General features: G+C 30.0%; 1 protein-coding gene across 5 annotated transcripts; it reads left to right on the top strand.

Moving 5' to 3' along the window:
* The first annotated feature begins 744 nt into the window (after positions 1 to 744).
* LOC113857473 (formamidase-like) lies at positions 745 to 4,980 on the top strand. Of its 5 annotated transcripts, none has more exons than XM_027489406.1 (8): positions 752 to 1,182; positions 1,564 to 1,821; positions 2,202 to 2,439; positions 2,562 to 2,752; positions 3,408 to 3,643; positions 3,730 to 3,973; positions 4,092 to 4,199; positions 4,648 to 4,980. In XM_027489406.1, the coding sequence occupies exons 1-8, from the start codon at positions 964 to 966 to the stop codon at positions 4,768 to 4,770; spliced, it is 1,617 nt and encodes a 538-aa protein (XP_027345207.1). In that variant the 5' UTR covers positions 752 to 963; the 3' UTR covers positions 4,771 to 4,980. The 5 variants fall into 5 exon arrangements, with proteins under 5 accessions (XP_027345208.1, XP_027345207.1, XP_027345211.1 ...); XM_027489410.1 differs by having other exon boundaries at positions 799 to 1,126; positions 1,766 to 1,821; positions 2,562 to 2,692; positions 4,648 to 4,943; XM_027489409.1 differs by having other exon boundaries at positions 800 to 1,126; positions 1,766 to 1,821.
* The last annotated feature ends 13,928 nt before the right edge of the window (positions 4,981 to 18,908 follow it).

Raw genomic sequence — 18,908 nt, 5'->3', positions numbered from 1 at the left:
TAAAATAACTTGAAATGTGTCTCTTTTAATAAAACTAACAGTCTTGAATGGTCTTTCAATATTATCTTATGTTTAGGCTTATTTTTTGACTCCTTCTTGACCCTAAAAACTTATTAAAATATAGTTTTCTTTAAGATAATTTTTAACTTAAAAAATTTTTCTTGTCCCAAATACATTTATAGAGAAACATTTGGAGTACTCAAAGCCTCTTGAAAAGTTCTCTTTGTTTTACTAAAAGACAAAGACACTGTCTCGTGGTTTGGCGTAGTATAACAAGGGAGAGAGGAGACTGAGGATCAAGTAATTGCACTAAAATTGTCACAGTTAGATTGTTGGCAGCGTTTCCCTTGCCGCTGATGAGTTGCTTCGAGTAGAAGCGTTGTTGTTAGTAAATGATGATTCTGACTTCGTCGATGATAGTGGGTTCAAAATCCACTAGTTTGGAAAAGCAATAAAAACACTGTTAAAAGCATTAAAGTAAACATGATCTATACGTGTTTCAACACAAAACCAAACACACTCGCAATTGAAAAAGTGTTCTCTGACACGTTTTTCGCTGAAAAAAGTGTCGAAGGGATCGTCTCCTTCACCCTGAAAAATTATGTCACCCATAACCTCTGTACCAATTTGCAATTTTTGACAATTTGAAACACAAATACTTATTTGAGGTTGCCAAACGAAATAACCACAACCATACATTAATTTTATCGATAAATCAATAAATATATGGACCCAAAACTCGAGAGGATCGAACGAGTTTCTGAAAAATAAGAACCAAAATGCAAGAAACAAAACGGTTCGAATTTTCCAATCAGGAGTAAAGTGGTCCAGCGGAAGACACTAGAAAAAAGTGGCGAGTACTGACGAGTCAATTCAAGCTACTTTCATCCTCCTCAGTGAATAAACCAGCCACTGAATACCGATTTTCTGCTCTAAATCACTCGGTGGAGATATTGCTGAGAAATGGCTCAGTATGGTCCAAGACTTGCAGTGCCCGTAGACTTGAAGAAGAAGCCGTGGGAGCAAAAATACCCACTTCACAATCGGTGGCATCCAGATATACCCCCAGTTGCAGAGGTTACCTCTGGGGAACTTTTTAGAGTTGAAATGATAGACTTCAGTGGAGGTGCTATCACCAAAAATTACACTGCCCATGATGTCAAGCATGTTGATCACTCAACTGTGAGTCCTTAAGCTTAAATATATTCACGTATTCTATCCAATTTAATTCTCTTATATGCGCCAAGATTAATCAGACTTAGCAAATAATTTGGACCAATTTTGTCTATCTCATGAATTAAATAAAATACCTTCAGCTTAAGTGAATTAATAAGATTTTATCAAAAAATAGAACTTTCAATATAATAATTTAACTTTAATTAATTTACTTAAGATAGAATTATTTAACCAATAAAAACTTAAACAAATACTTAAAAGACCATCAAAGTCATAAAACACTATCTTAAAAAATTGAATACACACCACACCTTTTGGAGACCAAAGGTGTGGTCCTTTCCCCTTCTTCACCGTAATGCCATTGTAATAACAGTATCTAGAGTTTAGATCAAGTCGAACGTTTCCAGAATATGTACCAGTTCGTCCATGGCGCCCCCAACTCCAAGACTGGTTGTGCCGGTAGACTTGAACAAGAAGCCATGGGAACAAAAACTTCCTCTCCACAATCGATGGCATCCTCACATACCCTCTGTAGCGACCATTAATACTGCTGAAGTCTTTAGAGTAGAGATGGTAGACTGGACAGGAGGTGCTATTAAAGATGATAATTCAGCACTAGACATTAAACTTCTAGACCTCTCAACTGTAAGTACAAATTAAATGTCACCACTCCATGTTTAGATTAGAAATTGAATTCTAAACCTGATTTTAGACATAAATAAGTGGTAAATGATACACTACAAACATTGTTAGAATTTTTTAAAAATAATATGGCAACGCATTCTTTTTATAATTTTCAGTATATCTCTAATATATTTTTAAACAATTTTTTTATTTATAAATTTCTTAGCAGTACCCTGTATACCACTATACCCTAACCAAATATGCAGGACCCAATAAAATGATAGAGACCAGACGATTGTTTGATAATTGCATATGACATGAACCTTTTTTTTTTGTCAAGGAACATAACATGATTTTATGTAATTAATTAATTTTGGATATTGATGGGGTGAATGGTCCAGGTCCATTATCTTAGTGGGCCAATCAGAATTGTGGATAATGATGGCATCCCAGCCCAGCCTGGAGATCTGCTTGCTGTTGAAATATGCAACTTGGGTCCTCTACTAGGAGATGAATGGGGTTTTACAGCAACATTTGACAGAGAAAATGGGGGTGGTTTCTTGACAGACCATTTTCCTCATGCTACAAAAGCTATCTGGTACTTTGAGGGAATATATGCTCATTCGCCTCAGATACCAGGTCAACATAATAACCGATTACTTCTTATCTAATATTATGATACAACCTTAAAATAGGTAGATACAATTAAGGAACTTTTCTACATGTTTTCCCACTTATACAAGTTTCTATATGCTGGGTAGGAGTGCGATTTCCAGGTTTAACACACCCCGGGATAATTGGAACTGCACCATCCTTGGAACTACTGTATATATGGAATGAAAGGGAGACAGATGTTGAAGAAAATGGAATTAAGTCTTTCAAACTATGTGAGGTTTTGCATTCACGACCCTTGGCAAACTTACCTTCACCCAAAGGTTGTCTCCTTGGAAAGGTAATATTAATGCATCATAAGAACATTTATAAATTTAATCTGATAATAAATCATATGCGTCTTGCAGCTTTGAATCTAAAATCCAGAGCAAATTCTTAGATTTTCTACATATTTGGTGACTTTCTTTTGAAATGATTATATTTATTTAAGAAAACTCTAAAGAAAGTGGTTAATAAAATTATTTTTCCAAAATAAATTGAAACAAACATGCATTTAGGTCAATCTACCACTGAACATGTAACTATCAAGAGCTACTCTAACCCTTAATTTGTTAATGATTTGAAGTTCGAGTCTTAAAAATATAATTAATTAAGTTAAAAGTTGAAAAGAAGAATACTTGTGAAATCGTTATCATTCGACTTATTGTTGTGTCATTTTTGTCAAGACACAGACAAGCTAATTTGTTCTGTCCAACAAATAAGATTAATCAAACATTTAAAGAGTTGAGTTCAAATACTGTGCACTTAAAGTAAAGACTAAAATCTTAAAAGTCCCTACACGAGACTGTCAAATAAACTATAAGTAATCCCTTTAGTGACATACAAAGCTGCTACTTTTTACACTAGTGAACACAGTAATCTTCATCCAAGTAAGAAATCAAAAGATTTAATTTGCGTTATTTTAAAGCCCTCTTATCAACATGACATGCTTGTAGATTCAAAAGGGCACTATTGAATGGGAGAAGATTGCAAGAGAAGCAGCAAGAACAATTCCAGGAAGAGAAAATGGTGGAAATTGTGACATAAAAAACCTTAGCAGAGGTTCCAAGGTATACCTTCCAGTTTTTGTAGAAGGAGCAAATCTCAGCACTGGCGACATGCACTTTTCACAGGGTGATGGGGAGGTCTCATTTTGTGGTGCAATAGAGATGAGTGGTTTCCTAGAACTCAAGTTAGTACAACTTCAGTAACTCAAATATCACAAAAAACTAATCATAATACTTCCCTTAAACCTGATACCATTTTTTCTGTGATCAGGTGTGAGATTATAAGAGGTGGAATGAAAGAGTACCTTACACCGATGGGCCCCACTCCCCTTCATGTCAACCCAATATTTGAGATAGGCCCAGTTGAACCAAGATTCTCAGAGTGGTTGGTTTTTGAAGGAATCAGTGTGGATGAAAGTGGGAGGCAACACTACTTGGATGCAAGTGTTGCATACAAGCGAGCAGTACTTAATGCAATTGACTACATATCAAAGTTTGGGTACTCCAAAGAACAGGTTTAGTTGGCCTTTCCCCCTAATTAATTAAAAGGGATAACGTATGTTAAATCATTTCTACATTACCTTTCGACACCAAAATGCAACCTATGGCTAATTGGTATAGGTTAAACATCAGGTGTACCTTTTGCTCTCTTGCATCCCTTGTGAAGGAAGAATATCAGGAATAGTCGATGCCCCCAATGCTGTGGCAACCCTGGCCATCCCAACATCTATATTTGACCAGGTAAATACTCTTCATCATGTATGAACCTAATTATTGACCCTCTTGCTCTAATCTATCTATTACAGTGGCTATTTTTAGCATCACTACTCATAATCATAAGACGATTGTTTCCAATAAGTATATGGAAATTAGCAGGATTTAGAATCATCATCCAACCACACCATAATTGTATGGATTGCATTATTTATTAATTAGGATTGTATGATTTTCTTAATTTTTACTTTTGCGCCTCAATAAACAATCACCAGGAGGAATAAAACTACAATCATCATTTGTTAACAACATAGTTATGAACTCCTTGTATTATCAACCAGAAAGCTAGAGAGCATTATTTATTCTCAGAACATATTCATATTAGGATACCTGATTCACAAAATCAAGGACTACAATTTTAGGAAATTATTCGCGTTCTTCTTGCTTACAATCATGGGGTTTTATGTTGTTGCAGGATATTCGTCCTAAAAATAACCGGGTTCCACTTGGACCTCGCCTTGTAAAGAAACCAGATGTCTTCAAATGCACTTATGATGGGAACTTGCCCATCACAAGGAATCCTGGTGCCATATCATGATTCATAATTTTAACTTGAAAGTAGAAATCACAAGATACTGTATAACATATCCCAGAAGTCATAGGCTTTATGCCACAAAAATAAAGTTAACATGGACATTTGTATCATATGATGCTGCTAGCTAGACAACTGCTGGAAATATGTTAAGTGATTTATGGATGTATTTGGATTAGTTGATTTTTTATTTGCTATAATTTATGATTAAAAAAATTGAAAGAAATGATTAATTATGAATTAAGTAACCAAATTTTATGTTTGATTCCAACAATGGCAGAAAAATAATGCAGCTGTGTGTAAAAAAATCAACTAGTGAAAATTGTATGCATGTGAGGTGATATATATGTACACGTATATATGGTTAAATGTACTCTAATCTTCTGTAGAAAATATTGGGCGAAATTGGTGAATGTTTATTGCGTACAAAATTAGTCATATAATCTTATGACATTTTATGTATAAAAATAAATGATTTTGCAATAAATAAATTTAAATTTATATTTAACATGTATTTTAATTGATTAACGATATAAAATAGTACACTGAAATAAAACTCATAAATTTAAGAAAATTATAAACATTTTTGTATGATCAGTTAAAACTTATTTATATTATAATTATCATTATTGTATTAGTAAGATTAACATGAGTGTAGTTAATGTAATTGTTATTTTAGCTATTATTATTGTCATATATCACAATTGTGTTTACAGATTTTACGATAGTCAACGAAGATTGATTTAATTAATAAGGATTAAATTTGTATTTTTATATAAGAATATAAATTTTAATCTTACTACTGGTATAAATACTTGGTGTATTTACAAGACTTGTAAATATCTCTAATGACTTCTTAAAACTTAACTCACTTAAACTTAAAAAATAAAAAAAGTATTGTGATACAAAAAAAACAACCAAACTTATTCTAAAACATTATTACTAATCTATTTTTTTAAAAAAAAATTTTATAAATTAATCTTTTGAAATTTAGATTGAATTTTAGGAAAAATAAATCAACTGAACCACACTAATACACATTCATGCAAATATGCTTGACCTAAGCTAATCAAGTATCTATTCATAATATTGACCACCATATTTATTTTACTTCTTTTGACAGATATACATTGCAACTAAATTTATTAAATATTAGAAAGGGCCATTAAGTTTTATGTTTTAGAAAAATTTCTGAAAAAATATTTTTTTTATTGAGATGATATTTATTTTTATTTTTAAAGTTCTTTTACGCTATGCAAGTAACTTATTAACCAAGTCAATAAACAAGTTTGTAAAGTTATTTAATAAATATAAGGTCAATAAAATTGTAGAGTGGTTAATAAATATAAAATAAAGAAAATTGTAACTTTTAAAAATTTGTTTTTCAAAAATTATCTAAAGAAGCGTTTGATTTTCAAAAATTAATTACTAATATTTTTAGTACATCTTTATTCTTCATTTAAAAAAAAATTAAAAGACAACATACCTATTACACACTTAAAATTAGAGATGAAAATAGGCTAGACTTTGCATAAATATGTCTGACCTATTTAATAATTTTAAAGTTTAAGTCTGATCTATTACTTGTTATATGCTTTTTATTAAGCCTAATTTAGTCTTTTTAAAAGCCTATTAACCTTTTTGACGGCCTACTCTATATTGAAACATTTAATAAGTTATTAAGTTTTCTTGTAAATAGACTATTAAACTATCTAAATATGTATATCTTTTTAAAAGTTATAAGGCTTATATCTAAATAAACTATTTAAAAAAATAATTTAACACCTTGAATATGTATAATAAAGTTATATATTCATATTTATCACTTTTAAACTGCATAGACGTAATCAAAATAAAGTAATGTAAATCAGTGTTATACATATAGAATATGCAAAAAACTCTAGCAAGTAAGATCCTCTCTCTTAAAAGATATGTAGTAGAGGCCTTCAATTCTAACTAAAAAGATTAGAGCATTTAATTTAAGATTTTATTATTTTAAAATCATTAATTTAATATATTATTATATTATAATTTTTATAAAATTATTCAATATATTATTATAAATTTTAAATAGACTATTCTAATAGGTCTAATAGACTTTTTCTTAAGCTCAAGTCTGACCTATTAGATTAATTAGAGTTTTTAAAAAGTCTAAATTAAGTCTATTAATTAAATAGACTAAGTCGGGTTAGATTTTAAAAAGGTTAGGTCGTGGGCTCTTGTTAGACGATCTAGCCTATTTCTATCTCTACTTAAAATATATATCATTTATTATATTTATATTTCTTTTCTCTATTTTATTTTATTTTATTATCTCCTCTATTTAAATCTATTAAAAATAAATTATAAATATAGTATTTTGTTTGATTTAATGATTATATGTAACTGTATAAGATAAATTTGATGGTAAAAAAATTCATAACGAAAGATTATCACCTCCTACTGATAATCTTTTTATTATTAATAATTAATAATAATTTTATTAAATAAAAATAAATAAAGTAGTTATATAATATTTTTAAAATTAAGAAATAAATTATTTAAATTAATTCATGTAATATTATTAATATAATATGTTAAAATTAATTTTTAAAATAAAATTAAGTTATTTTTTAATCAATAATATTATATTTATTAATAAAAATATGTTAAAATAAGTTATATATAATTTTAATATATATTAATATAATACTATATATTCTTTTTAAGTCATTTAACATAAATTAGTTAATTGCATAATTAATTTGTCAAACAAATTAATTTCATAAGCTATTTATACATTTTTCAACTAATTTTGCAGCAAGAATTACAAAATTGAAGCTTTCAACTCATTTTATCAAACATAGTTTTAATTATGGCTCAAAATAATATCAAACCTAAAATATTTTAAAAAACTAAATTATCAAAAACCTTGTTATATTAGTCTAATAATTATATGAATATTTTATAGTAAAATAATTAATTTTATTTATTATAAATAATTACTACTTAATTTTAATATTAATACACTTTTACCATGTCTCAATTGAGGGACATGTTGCATAATTTTATTTAATCGTACACTTGTGTAAATTAAAAAGAGTAAATTTTACCATGTTTCAATTAAAATTTCTAAAAATATTTTTAACTATTATTTTTTAAAATTTTAAATTGGAAATTATTTTAATAACATTTTTTTCTAAATGTCAAATCAAATTTAACATTCCAAATCCATCACTATTCCCATTTGTTTCATCTTTTTTATTTTTAAAATATTTATGATGAAACAAAAATTAATAATTGTGACCTTAAGCAACAGCAAGTGAGAAGCATTTTTCAAGTCTTTAACAATATCTCACTTCTTCTGTAAAATTTGATCATTTTTCTGTTTCTAGTCTCTGCAAGTGCAATATAATGAAATAACGCGTGGTGAAGGCAAAATTTTGATGGAAGTATTCTCAATAAAGCTTGCGTGTGAAATGTGGCAAAGCCATTACACTTATAGTTTGTTAGGGGCATGCATAACTAATTGCATAAATCAATGAAAGAGCAACACAACCATCACTTTTTACCCTTAGCACTATCCTTACACCTATTCTCAGGAACCATAAAGTCATTAAGCCATTTGGACCTGGTCTTCTTCCTCTTGAGCTTCTCAATTTCTTGGGCCTGATGATAATCTTCCTCCATCTCAACAACCAGGTCCAACTCTTGCTCCAAGCCCTCTTCCTCTTCATAAATCATATCATCCCCCTCTCGTTGGACAAACACCTTGTCCTCAACGTGCATGTAAGAAAATTTGCGTAGCAATTCATCGAGCACCTCCTAAGTGGAGTCTTCCAGAAACAAGCCTTACCATTGAACGAGAACCTTTTTAGTTGGAGGGTCACCATCTATCTTCTCAGCCATAATTGCCATAGGCAAAATTCTGGGTTAGTTGTCAATAGCGGTAAGTGGAAGAGAGAATTCTTTATCATCAATTTCGCCGAAGAAGGGTTTAAGCTTGGATGCATGGAATACTGGATGGATGTTGGACTCCTTGAGAAAGTCCAATCCAAATACAACATCAACAATGTAGTGGGTGATAGTGAAAGGCCCATAAAAGTTTTTGGCCAATTTCTGTACCTGTTGACTAGCCACAGAGACTTGACGATATGGCCTTACTTTCACCAACACATGATCATCCAACTGAAAAGGATGCAGAATGCGACGCTGGTCATAGATACTTAGACCTTTAACAGATTGCCCTTCAACTTAGCTAATATAGCTTCTTGAGTGGACAATTCTACATCAACAACTTCAAAAGTACTAGACCTCGCCACATATATAGGAAGGGACAGAGGAAGCTTGCCATAGACTGCTTGGAAAGGGCTCATACTTACGAATGTCTAATACGCAAAATTATAATGTCGTTCGGCCCAATGCAAGAGACGACCCATTGCGAAGGTTGATGGTGAATAAATGCGCACAGATATTGTTGTAGGATTCAGTTAATCACCTCAATTTGCCTGTCACCTTGCAAGTAGTAGGCAGTTGTCATTATCAATTTCATGCCACTAAATTTGAACATTTATTGCAAAAATGGCTAATGAAAATTAGGTCTGGATCAGATAAAATGCTCCACAGAATTTTGTGCAACTTGCAAACCATGACAGCAAATAATTAGGCCACCTGAGCAGCAGAAAAAATTGGATTTCAACATTCTAAAATGGACAGCCTTGGATAGGCGATCGACAACAACCAAGATTACAATATATATTTGAAATGAAGGGAGGCGTATGGTAAAATTTGCCGAAACATCTTCTAAAATACAACATCAACAGGTAAGGGCTGTAACAACCTGTATGGGGCATGCGTGGGTGTTTTGACATACTGGCATGTAGCACATTTCTTCACATAGTCAATGACATCCCATTTTAATCCTTCCCAATAAAAATTCTTAGATATACGCTCTAAAGTCTTTGTAACGCTTGTGTGTTCTCTAAAAAGGGTAGCATGAAATTCCTCCAGCAGAAGAGCCTTCAAGCTAGTATGGGAAGGAAGATAAATTCTGCCTTTGTAAAATAAGAAACCTTGGAGAATTTTGTGATCCCTATGAGCATCAAGGTCTTGTGCCACCATCTTAGTCAACTTAATCAATGCAGGATCAATTTGTTCAAGTCCTAGACCTTTAAGAATAGGTCTGAATGGGGAATAGTGATGCTAAAAAACTGACTATTAGGAGCTGGAGCACGAGATAAGTTGGTTAGGGGCAGCGCAATAGTGGCATATCCTTGGATGAAATTGCGATAAAAACTCGTAAGTCCTAGGAACCCGCGTAATTGCTTGAGATTCGTGGGTATAGGCCAGACAGTCATAGCACGTATCTTTTATGGGTCTGATTGAACCCCATCACGAGACATTGTATGCCCAAGATACACAATTGCAACTTGTGCAAACATACACTTCGCCTTCTTAAAAAAAAAAATTTGGTTAGCTAATAAGCAATCAAACACAATTTTCAAATGGTGGACATGTTCAGTTAAGGATTTGCTATACACGAGGATGTCATCAAAGAAAACTATGACGAATTGGCGCAAATAGGGTTGGAATAACACATTCATAGTGGCTTGGAAAGTGGTCAGGGCATTGCAAAGCCCGAACGGCATAATGAGAAACTCGTAATACCCTTCATGAGTCTAAAATGTTGTTTTATGAATATCTGTATCATTCATTCGGATTTGGTGATACCTAGATCGCAAATCCAACTTTCTAAACCATTGGGTTCTATGCAATTCATCTAGAAGTTCATCGATTGATGGAATTGGGAACTGGTCCTTACTTGTAATGGCGTTCAATGCACGGTAATCGCTACAAAATCTCCAGGTTCTATCATTTTTTTGGACTAACAAGACCGGTGATGAAAATGCGCTGCTGTTGCGTTTAATAATTCAAGCATCCAACATTTCACGAATTAGCCTCTCTATTTCTTGTTCCTAAAAATCGGTATACTGGTATGGCCTCACATTCATTGGATTGGAACTCTGTAGGATTGGAATTTTGTGGTCAGTGGGTCACAAGGGTACAAAGGTGTTAGGTGTGTCGAATAACTGCTTATATTGGTCAAGTAAGCTACTCACTTGGGGTGGATGTAGTTTGATTAAAATGTGTGGTGGAGAAGTAGGTATGATTTAAAAGTGGAAAAGTGATAAGTCTGTAATTAGACCCTCTTTTACAGTCCATATATTCATATTTGACCTTTATTTTATTTGGGTTTTACATTAATTTATATATTAATTATGCAATTTGGTATAAAGAGGTCGCAAGTGAATTTTGGGTGCATTCTGTGCCCAAATTGATGGAAGATTAGAACTTCGCAGCAGTCAGCACCCCAGACTCATTCAATAAGCACGGGGGTGCTTCGAGCCCAAGCATGGTCGTGCTCAGTGCCTTGTAAGGCCGTGCTCATCTGCGGGAAACCTAATTATGAAGAATCTTTAGGGTTTTCAAACCCTATTAAAAGGGACCGGTTTTTATCTTGGCTTTGGCTCTAGAATACATTTGATCTCGTCTCTCTTGCACGGGATCATTGGCACATGTTTGGCGAGACTTGGAGATTCAAGCGATCGTACTTGAAGACCGGGAACACATCTCATACTCTAGTTTGCTATTTCTTTTGATTATGGCTTTGTTTATGATTGTTTTAGTTCTTTTCTTTAGCATGAGTAACTAAGTCCATAGCTAGGGTTATGGAAACTGTTGTTCATGAATTTATGAAATTTTGATGTTTGAATCTGAATTTGATTTCCGTTTTGTGATTAAATTTTATCCTATTGCGCTTATTTTTTAATCTTAATTAATTATATCGTCAGACGACTGTACTTCGGTTGATTAATAGATCTATAGGGTAAAACGAGACAAAAGATTAGGTGGACCAAACCAATCTTTCTCTTCTAATCATTATTAAATTAACAAGTTTGTAGGCTCCTAAAGCTTTCTTAAATTAATGTCTTGCATGACTATTGGGGATGTTGATTTAGAGAAAAGAATATTAATATTGCATGACCATTGGATATTAATAGTATTCGTATGAATGATTGGTAATCACAAAAAAATTGAATTCAGAGTTAAATAGAAAAATAACATAAAGGATTGAATGAGAAAACTCATATGCCCTAGGTTCCTCTCCAATAATTTTAAACAAGACGTGCATTGTATTCCTTACTCTTAATTTTATAATTGATTTTATAAATTTTTATTTTTAATTAATCTCGTATCTTTAAAGCTTAAACAATTGAATTAGAAAATTCTTAGTAATTGAAAATCAATCTTTGTGGGATGATATTTCGGGAACTTAATTTAAGAACCCTTTATTACTTCTCGATGGGTACACTTGCCCTCCGACCAAAGAGCTCAGCTATGGAGTTTGTGGATGAGAGGCGTTTGAGCTGGTTCACTGTAGCTTCAGTTGGTTTGGGCTTGGTTTCTCCTTTTAATTGTACCACCTGACCATTTTTTATGAATTTCATGGTAAGGGTGTCATAGTCCATTAAAATTGGTCACAAGGACTTGAATTAATGGATTCCCAGCATAATGTTTGCACTTGAAAGTAGAAGAGCAAACAAGTCCACATGTAATTAATGTGGCCCGATTTTAAGACCCACATTTGGGCAATAAATATCACATTTCAACTCTTCTTTGTTGCCTACAAGGACTGAGAAGGGTTGGACCTCTTGCATAGTTAGGGCCAAAAACTTAATCACTTTTTCCTAGACAAAATTATGGGTGTTGCCACTTTTCACTAAAATTGCGACCGTCGACTTTTCAATAACGCCTTAGACCCGTAATGTTTGCAGTGTGAACTGACCCGTTAACGAGTGAATACTAATCTGGGCTTCTCCTAGATCCAGGTAATAAAGTGGATCAGGTTGTAGGTCTAAAGTATGACCCATCACCTCCAATAACCAATCCAACTCCTCTACTAACAAAAATTCAAGAGTTGCGAGGAGAAGATGAAATTGCTTCTTACAGTGCAATCTAAGAACATACTTTTTGTCACCAGTAACAAAGATCCTTTTCATGTCTCGCCTTAAGATCATCACACATCAATTTCTGGGGCTGAGGGAGAACTTTAATTGTTGTTTAGGCTAATGATGTGGGAAGTAAGGGTTTAGTGTTTGTTGGAGTGGGTAAAAGGCTAGTAGTGGTAGTTTTTAAGGTAGTAGGGGTAAAACTCGGGAAATATCCCAATTTGGGTTTAGCGGCAGCAAGATTCTCCTCCTGAAGCTTCATAAGATTGATAGCCTTGGAAAGTGAGTTAGGGTGAAACGAAACCACCTCTTATTGAATTTTCGGTTTGAGCTCAGATATGAAGCAACTTAGTTAGAAGGTAGTCGAAAGGCCATGCACCTTATTAGTAAGGGTTTCAAAGTGAGTTTAATAATCCCTCATTGTTCCTATTTGAGTCAATTTGAACAACACACTGTGGGGATCATCAAACTCCGATGGGGCAAAACAAAGTTCTAAGGCTTGTGGTAGGCAGCCCACAATAAAAGTTTCCCATTAGTATGCATCCACTAGTACCAACCTAACACCTCTCCTTCCATATAGAAGGAGGCGATTTCAATCATTGGTTGTCGGCAATTTGATGGACACCTTGAAAATCTACCCCAATGGGTCTGTCCCATTGAATCAAGAAATGTCCAATTTGACAGTGGTGGGTAGTCAAAGGTGCTGACTAGTGTCATCCACAAACAGTCTGGTGGTGTTTTTGTTTGTAGTGATTTGGTGTTCCAAGCTCTCTATCTTGGTGATCATGGTTCACATGGTGGAAAGGAGTGTCTCATATTTGGCATAATCGATGGTTTTCGAAGTCCCTTCCATGGCCACTTCTCTCAACCAAAAGCACCAAATTGACAGACTTAGCTCAAGAATAGAGAGAGACAAGAATAGAATAGGTAGAAAAAAGGAGAAATTTAGAAGAAGAATTAAAAAGAGATCGAGAAAAGAGAAGAATAAAAAAAGTGAGAGGAGAATAATCTTTTTTCCACACCTTATAATTATAGTCTATTAGGGGCATAACTAACTAATTGCATAAAGCAACAAAAAAGTAACACAAACATTACTTTTTAACCCTAACATTATTCTTATGCCTATTCTCAAAAACCACAAATCATTAAGACATTTGAATTTGGTCTTCTTCCTCTTGGGCCCAATAATAATCTTTCTCCATCTCAATAGTTGGGTCCAACTCTTGCTTCAAACCCTCTTCCTCTTCCTAGATCATATCAAATAAATAGAAGCAAATAAAAAAACAAGGTTAATCTTAGTCTAAAGAAGGAATAATTTTATTTTACTTTATTGTAGAAAAAATATGTAGAGATGGAGTTGAGAAAATGTTTTTCAAGTTGATAGCTAGAGGATTATGGAAGAAGAATTTGTTATACATAATTTTTTTTTGAAATATAAAATATATAAAAATTCTAATAAAATAATTATTAAATTTTAATATATATAATAAAATTATAATTGGTATTTTAATGAAATATGTTATCATATTATATCAAATGTTAAATTGTTACATTATGAATAATTATTTTGTAATATTATCTTATTATTTTTAATATTATAATTTTGTAATAGTTTTATGATAATTATATTTAATTTTATGTATGATAATTAAATAATAAATTAATATTTTATCATATTTATTTTATAATATCAAGAAAAAAGTAAAGTGTGAGTACAAATACAAAGTAGAGTCAAAATTAGATGTCAATTTTCTAATTTTAAATTAGAGATAAAAACTTGCTTTTACATATATATACATATAAATAATAAATATTTTTTTTAATTTTATACAATATTTAGTAATTAGTGTGTTTTTTAAATATTAAACAACATTAATTAAACGTAGTCTTACAATTTTCTAGAATGAATTTGCATTAATTATTTCAAAATAATTAGAAATTATTTCTTTAAACATATTAGAATGGTTTAATTTATTTTAAATTTTAGACAACAATTTATTATGGTAGTTTATTATATTTTAAGAATGGTTTATAGCTTTTTTTTATTTTAGGTAACGAGTAATAATTATAGTTTATAATATTTTTAGAATTATTTATTTTAAATGTTAAGCAACAATTGGTAATTGTAGTTTATTTTGTTTTAAGAACAATTTATAATCATTGTTTATTTAAAAATTTTGGCAACAGTTAATAATTATAGTTGATTAGTTTTCAGTAATGATTTTAGTCTATTATTTATAAAAATTATAAATTTTTATAATAATAAAGAAATATAATTTAAATGTTTTATTATAATTTTAGAGAGCAATTTATTTGTCGTTAAAAGCAAAGATCTATAAATATAAAATATTGTAATGTAAATTATACTCATCAAACAAACAATGTAGATGTTACTCACTAATCAATGATAGCCATAACAAATTAAATGAGATTTATTTATATTAACAAAAAAATATAACAGGATTTTTTTACAATAAAAAATTATAAAAAAATGTTTTTATATTAAAAAATTATAATAAAAATATATTATAAAATATTAAATTAATTATTAATAAATATAAATATATCTTAACTGTCCATTTAAAATAAATGTTTCTTTAAATTTAGGGACATATAAGCAAGCAATATTATAAAAATTTATATAAATTTTTAAAATTTCTTAATATAAGTTAAAAGTGTGTTATTCTGTGTTTGAAGTCTCTTTTAGTTTTAAGTTTTAATTTTTCTAAATTTAGTATTTTTTATATTTAATGGCTATTAAATGATGATGTAATTCACTAAAAAATAATATGTTTATTTTAATTTTTTTAACAATAAATAAAAAAAATATGTTACTAATTTTATTTTATTTTTAGTTGTTATAAGATGACGTTAGAAAGAGAAGTTAAAATTAAAACTTTATAAAAATATAGAAACTGAAGAAAAGTACCAAAATTAAAAATTAAAAAATAAACATATTTAAACATAAAATAATAGACACACTTCCTAATAAAAAAGTAGTATCATAAAAAATTTTGTAATAATTTTATATTCGTTTGTTTAATTATGTCGAGTAACAAAATTTTAAAAGAATTTAACCATAAATAAAAGTCCTTTTAAGTTTAATTGACATATAAATAGTTAATAATTTAATTAAAATATATTTTTATTTCATTAAAAATTATGTCATTAAGAGATAATTTAAAAGAGCTTATGAATATGTTAAATAATTTATGAAATATATAACTTATTTTTAATTTATTTTAATAAGTTTTTTAATATAATTTATTAAAATAAGTTATTTTTAAATTATTTAATAAATTTGATCATTATATTGATAATATAAATATTATTTAAAAAAATTTAATGAATAAATATTTAAATAAATTGTTTATTCAAGTATAATAGTGAATCTAGAAGTGTCTAAAATATTCTTATGAATATAGCTGAAAGTGAACATGTTCTTTTATCAAATCCAACTTAGGATAGCCTCTAAGATATTATAAATAATAACCTTCTTAAGAAACAAGGCAAATTTGAACTTCAGATACTTGTTAAGAAACATATAAAAAAAAAAGTTAAATTAGGCTAAATCTTTAGGTACTCTTAAAGCTGCATATTAGAGTCAAACTTATCAATCTAGGTCTAAATATGATATATTAGGAATTTATAACTCTGAACAGGAACAAAACAAGCACTTTGGGAGTATGGCTGAGATAAAACAATATAATCATGAAAATATTGAGAAAGAGGTAGTTTGATTCCATCAAGCTCAATTCATTAAGTAAAAGTAGTAGAGACTTAAGGTTAGGATCTATACCTAAGAAATCTCAAAGATCAAAATCTAAACATAGATCTTAAAAGGCAAATGGGGATAAGGAAGACCATCCTTAGGATGAAGAACCAAAATCTTCTAATCAACCAATTGATTTCCTATATAAGAATGATACCTTCCAATTAATGAGACATATCTAGCATGACCTCATCCATAATACCTCTAAGGGGAGTTCCATTCAAGACTTGTTGGGCTTATATTATAGGAAAAATTGACTTCATCCTAATATAAAGGAAGGCGACCCTAGGGATAGACCTCCTAACTTAGACCTACAGATGAAGGTTGATAATATTAATAAGCGTATCTCACAAACATATATTTTCCCTAATGAACCTCCTTAGTTGGAATCCAACTTAGCCAATATAAAGCATCATAAGGATGCAACTTTATAACCTTTTGGTTTAAACGAGCTGTCTATTCTAGAACTATAGGGGACTGGTAGCAAATCCTTCGCTGGGTTGATAAATGACCTAATTACCATTTATAATTTATACTTTATTGCTCTATTTAAACCTAGAGTTAGTTCAAATAAAGTTGATAGGATCATGAAAATAGTTAATCTAGTTGACTCTATTAACGTAGATGTTATTGGGTACTCTAAGGGAATTTAGTGTTTATGGAACATTAATAGGGTTCAAATTTCAACTCATTCCACTTCTAAATATGCTATCCACCTAGTAGTAAAAATTTTGGTAAGAAGGATCCATTTATGCCAATCCCCATGATAGACAAAGATCTGAGTGTTGGCATGAACTAATTGATTTTAGCTCCTCTATTCATAGTCCCTAGGCATTGGCTGAGGATTTTAACTTTATCTTATATGACTTTGAGAAAGTTGGGGGCAAATTTATTGTTGCAATCGGGCAGTCACAACGATACAGCAAAAAAAAAAACGTATTTAAGAAAAATATCTTTCAAGAATAAAAATATTTTCTTAAAAATCAGAGGAATTGCTACCAAAGTTTATTTTAAGAAAACCTTGGAAAAAAACTTTTTAAAATAATATGATCTTTAAAACAAAAAATGAGTTTGAAAGTTATTTAAGTGTTAGGAAAGTTATTGGCACCCTATAACGTCCGTATAAAAATGGTTACCTTAAATTAATTGTGCAAATTCATTTTAATTTTAAAAAATATTTATTTAACCCTAAACATTAATTATTTTCATTTTAGAAGAAGAGAAAAAAATTATTTATTTAGATGTTAACTCGGTATCTTAAAAAAAGAAAAAATTATTTTAAAAATTATTTTGACTTGACGAGTAGGGTTCCCGCTCCTGCGTATCTCCAAGTGCAATGGAGAACTCAAAGTCACGTAGTTCTATCTAAAAATTATGAAATTGGTTGATTAAAATTAAGTTTAGTAAAAGAAAATTTATTTTAAAATTAAAATTATTTTCATAAAATTATAATCCTTAGGATACAAGATAACGCAGTTATACATGTACCATACGAGAAATAATACAAAAGGTGAAGGGAGATTACACAACTATATTGTAAATCGTTAAAAATATTTTATTCCTAAACAAAGTATATGAATTTTAATTTTGATCATGATTAATGTTAAAAGAGAATTTAAGATAGAGTAAGCTATACATAAATTTCTTATGATTTTTAAGTAATCAAAGGCAATGTAAATCATATATCGATGTTATAAAAATTCATATAAGAAATGATTAGTTATTTTAATATATTAAAATATGACTTAAAAAATATGAAATTAATTATATTTAATAAAAGAAATAAATATATTTAATTTGATCAACAAAAATATTTATTTAATAAAAGGTTAAAATTTCATTTGATAAATTTATATTGTATAAGACTCAAGGTAACGTTGGTACACAAAACCCTCAACGATTTAAAGCATATAAAGGTAGAGACACTACATAATAATACTATAAAACGTTAAATTAATATAATTAAAGTATTCTACTATGATTTTCCTTTTTTATGCTTAAAGTTGCTCCTGACTTCTCTGATTACCCTCTAGTATGCTGATTTTCCTATTCTTGAAATCAAATATATTTTTCCAAATTTGCAAAGACCAAATTTTACTTTTCTTAAAACAAAATTGTTTCTTGCCCATTTTTATAAATAAGACAAACAATTGTTAGAAAAAAAATTTGGGCTTTTATTATTATTAATTTATAAAAAATTAGTATTCACACTTGTCAACCCCTTCACTCAAAAAAATTTGTTGTGTCATAATAAATGTGAGTTAATGGACTTAGGCTATAAAGGTAATCCTTTTACCTGGAGTAGAGGCAGTTTGAAAGAAAGAATTGATATAGTTGTTGTTAATAAGGTTTAAAACTTGGCTTTCTAACACAACTCTATTATC

Source organism: Abrus precatorius, unplaced genomic scaffold (assembly GCF_003935025.1).
Source record: "Abrus precatorius isolate BTA unplaced genomic scaffold, Abrus_2018 Scaffold2, whole genome shotgun sequence".
In the NCBI taxonomy this organism is placed as follows: Eukaryota; Viridiplantae; Streptophyta; class Magnoliopsida; order Fabales; family Fabaceae; genus Abrus; species Abrus precatorius.
The sequence above is the reverse complement of the archived record's forward strand: the minus strand, read 5'-3'. Positions and strand labels throughout refer to the sequence as shown.

Bases quoted from the DNA above. Each gene is read 5' to 3' on its own strand.
- LOC113857473 (XM_027489406.1), top strand. From the start codon at position 964: ATGGCTCAGTATGGTCCAAGACTTGCAGTGCCCGTAGACTTGAAGAAG. The intron at 3,644-3,729 runs GTTAGTACAACT...TTCTGTGATCAG, and splicing joins AGTGGTTTCCTAGAACTCAA to GTGTGAGATTATAAGAGGTG. The intron at 3,974-4,091 runs GTTTAGTTGGCC...GTTAAACATCAG, and splicing joins TTGGGTACTCCAAAGAACAG to GTGTACCTTTTGCTCTCTTG.